At 39.9% G+C, this 3,567-nt stretch overlaps 1 protein-coding gene across 1 annotated transcript; it reads left to right on the forward strand.

The window, feature by feature from the left end:
- The first annotated feature begins 1,176 nt into the window (after positions 1-1,176).
- On the forward strand, positions 1,177-3,309 carry prr18 (proline rich 18). The gene has a single exon (XM_084390524.1). The coding sequence runs from the start codon at positions 1,405-1,407 to the stop codon at positions 2,167-2,169; it is 765 nt and encodes a 254-aa protein (XP_084246650.1). The 5' UTR covers positions 1,177-1,404; the 3' UTR covers positions 2,170-3,309.
- Positions 3,310-3,567: the final 258 nt, after the last annotated feature.

The following is a 3,567-nucleotide window of genomic DNA, read 5'->3' on the forward strand; positions in this document are numbered from 1 at the left end:
GTTTTCACTTTGGATCATTTTAAAGTTATCATTAGCAAAAAAAAAAAAAAATTCTTCACTGTAATCTCTAATTTAATTCTGTCAGCAATCTATGGACGTTGATTGTGAAAATAAACATCTGTCTTTGTGCTTCTGAACAGTAAGTATAAGCCTATTGATTTTGTTCCTCATTTCACTGTGGCTGAAACACTTTGCAGTGGCTGGGTGACAGAACGGATGTCACTGTGAAATTACCAATTGCTGAAAGGAGGGCGACGGATCAATACCGATGGAGGCTGCTTGTCTTTAACCTCCTCTGTGCTACGCCCAGGTCACCAAGGAGAAAATATTGACGATCAGTAAAAAAAAGGTTCTGCATTGTAAAGCTCTGCTAGCTGCATTCCAATACAATACTGTTATTCTATAAAAAATTAAATAAAAAAAAAAACTATTTTGACACTTTTAAGACATATTTAAGATTCAATTCAATAGTTTGTTGCTGACTAACAAATTTTTTTTTTTTTTTTTGATAATTTTCTTTAAAAAGCAAAAATCAAGGTGATATCATTTTATTAGTTGTTACATTATGTTGTCATTGCATCAATGTTGTAAAATTGGCTAGTAAGCGATTGTTGTTGTTTTTTTACACTAAAATCATGTTAAAAAGAACTTTGTTAGGTTTAAATAAGATAAATACTGTAAAAAAAATAATAATAAGACAAAGGGTGTCTTAAAGGGATAGTTCCCCCAAAAATGAAAATTCTGTCATCATTCACCCACCCTTGTGTTGTTCCAAACCTGTATGAGTTTCTTTCTTCTGTTTAAAACAAAATAAGATATATTGAAGAATGCTGGCAATCAAACAGTTGACCATAGCCACTGACTTCCAAATATATCTTTTTTTGTTCCTACTATGGAAGTCAGTGGCTACCGTCAACTGTTTGGGTGCCAGCGTTCTTCAATATGTCTTCTTTTGTGTTCAACAGAAGAAAGAAAACAACTTGAGGGTGAGTACATTTTTCATTTTTGGGTGAACTATCCCTTTAAGGTGACCTGATCAGTATTAAGGTGATGAATTAACTACACCAGTGTTTACAAAGCTAGGACACTTGTGTGAACTTGGCTGTACTATTTTGTATTGTATAATGCAATAAACCTTCTTTATAAGATACATTCAAATACAGGCACTTGCATACGCATGGCTTTGTTGTTTTAACCTTTCTGTTGTGACCACGCCCCTTCCGTATGACACATTATAAATCCCGCGGATGCCCCGCCCCTTGTCAGTCTAGAAGAGAGATGAGGAGTGCAATGGACTACTGCGTCTAATATCCAAAGATCCGGTGGACCGAGGCGAATGGACGCATTTCTCCCATCATTCACGCACAGGTTTCTTCATTATTTTGCGCATCGATAGCGTTCAAAATGCCTTTTCCGCCGATAAACCTGCACTCACGGATATCATCGCCAAGAAAGGAGCTGTTCAGGAGAAAGAAGAGCAGGGACAATGTCGCACCTCCTCAACCCACGTACAGTCAAAGGACAGGAGACGACAAGGAATCGGAGAAAGAGAAAATATCCACATCGTGGCCGTCGGCCAATTTAAAGCAGCTTGGACGAAGTAAACCGAGCAGAGTCCCTCGAGATCCTGAGACGGACAGCAAACATTCATGGTTGAGCGTCCCCAAACCCTTGGCTACCTCATGCGAAAGCGTCCCACGGTCCAGTTCTGGAGAGTCCAGCCATAAATACGCCTCCAGGACCTCTATAGCAAAAGAAGCCGGCGAGCAAGAGATCCACTTCTCCCTTAGCCTGACCCCTGAAGCCATCCTGGTCATCCAAAAGCGCAATCTGGAAAAGCAAATGATGGCCAAGCAACAGAAGTGCTGCGCTTCCGCGGACTTGAGACACCGGCGCGTTTTCCCATCCAAGAGAGCTCAGGGCAGCTCTAATAATAAGAGCTCCGGACCTGTTGCCAAACTGGACGCTTCCAATGACATAAGCACCATTGTGAAGATCTCTCTCCTCAATGATCAGTACAAATATGATGATGTTGAGTATGAGGAAGAGGATGGAGACGTGGACGAGACTGTCATGAGGAAATGTAAAGAGTGGCTGAAAGGTGTGGAAAGCGCTGCTGCTTTTGGGAAAGTTGATAAACTGTCATCTTTGCCTCATCTTAAAAGTTGATGACCTCAAAATTCCACAGAAGAAAGGTCCACTGTGAAGACTTCAGTCCATGAGTTATGTGTCAAACTCAAAAGTCACCTAATTTGCTTTTAGAAATATTGTTGTCTGAGGGTCATTCACACAGGACGCGTTCTTGCGTTCAAAAACAGCGGGACAGAGCGCAATGGTATTGAAGATACGCGTTTGTAGAAGCTGAACTATTATTAATTGGACACGCCGCCTTAAAACGCAAGTCTCGTGACCGTTTGACGTGTAAAACAACACAAACGGAACGAAGGAAGGCGCACATATAGGGCGCGCAACAATGCATATTTTTAACGTGCCTGGGCGTCTTAAAACGTGGCACGAAAAAATTAAAAAATAAAAATGCGTCGCATTGTTTACATAGACCAAAAATGAAAATAGAGAAGAAAATAGTAATGCAAGAAGGCGTCATATGTGAACGTTACCATTCACGCAGGACACGTAGTCGGGTTCATAAACGCTCTACCAAATTATTGGAATGGAACAGAATGCATATAGCTTAGGCCTTTTTAAAAGTTGCATTTTTTCAACTTGACACACCATTAAACGTGCTTGCGCAGAAACGTCCATATGACGCAGTGCACATAACGCAACAATGACCAGCGCAGAATGAACGCAAGAACGCTTCCTGTATGCGTGCACAAACTCAGCTTTCTTCATGGACTGACGGGAATGTCTGAATGTTTCCTGCATTGAGATGTAGGCTATTGCTGATCACTCAGAGAATTTTCTGCAGGTTACCTTTACACAATGACTGGGGAACAGTAGTGTTTTTTGCACATTGCTATTGTTTTCACTTTGATGGGCTGAACGACTGATGTTTGTTTCAAACTGTGGAAGTATTGAAGCGATTGACGACCCGTGAAATGCATCCACAGGCCACGGTCCTTCCTTTGTGCCAGAAAACAATAGCTGTCGAAGACGACACTGTCTGAGAGACTTAGAACAGACACTTAATAGCCTATTTGAGACTTGTTAAAAGTATGTGTGTAATATGAACTAAAGGACTGTTTGATCGACGAACCAGCCGTGTACAGTATTTATTTTGCAATTTGGTGTTTATATGTGTTGTTCCAAGTCATTTTTAAGGATTCTGATAATAAAATCAAAAAGACATGTTTTTTTTTTTTCCTTCTTATTAGCATAATTGAATGATCAAATGTGAACAGTGTGTGTATTTATATATAATTATTAGTTATATTGGTATAGCTAGCATACATTTTCTTAATGTGAAAGGCAGGCACAGTCTTTCGCTACAATCCTTACAAGGGGGTTTTCTTACAAATATTACTTTAATAATTGGGTAAAACTTGAGCACAACAGGGCTAAAATAAACAAAGTGAAATGAATGGGCTTTAAGGAATCAATAGGACT

The sequence above is a fragment of the Rutilus rutilus genome (assembly GCF_951802725.1).
Source record: "Rutilus rutilus genome assembly, chromosome: 20".
Lineage (NCBI taxonomy): Eukaryota > Metazoa > Chordata > Actinopteri > Cypriniformes > Leuciscidae > Rutilus > Rutilus rutilus.

Bases quoted from the DNA above. Each gene is read 5' to 3' on its own strand.
- prr18 (XM_084390524.1), top strand. From the start codon at position 1,405: ATGCCTTTTCCGCCGATAAACCTGCACTCACGGATATCATCGCCAAGA.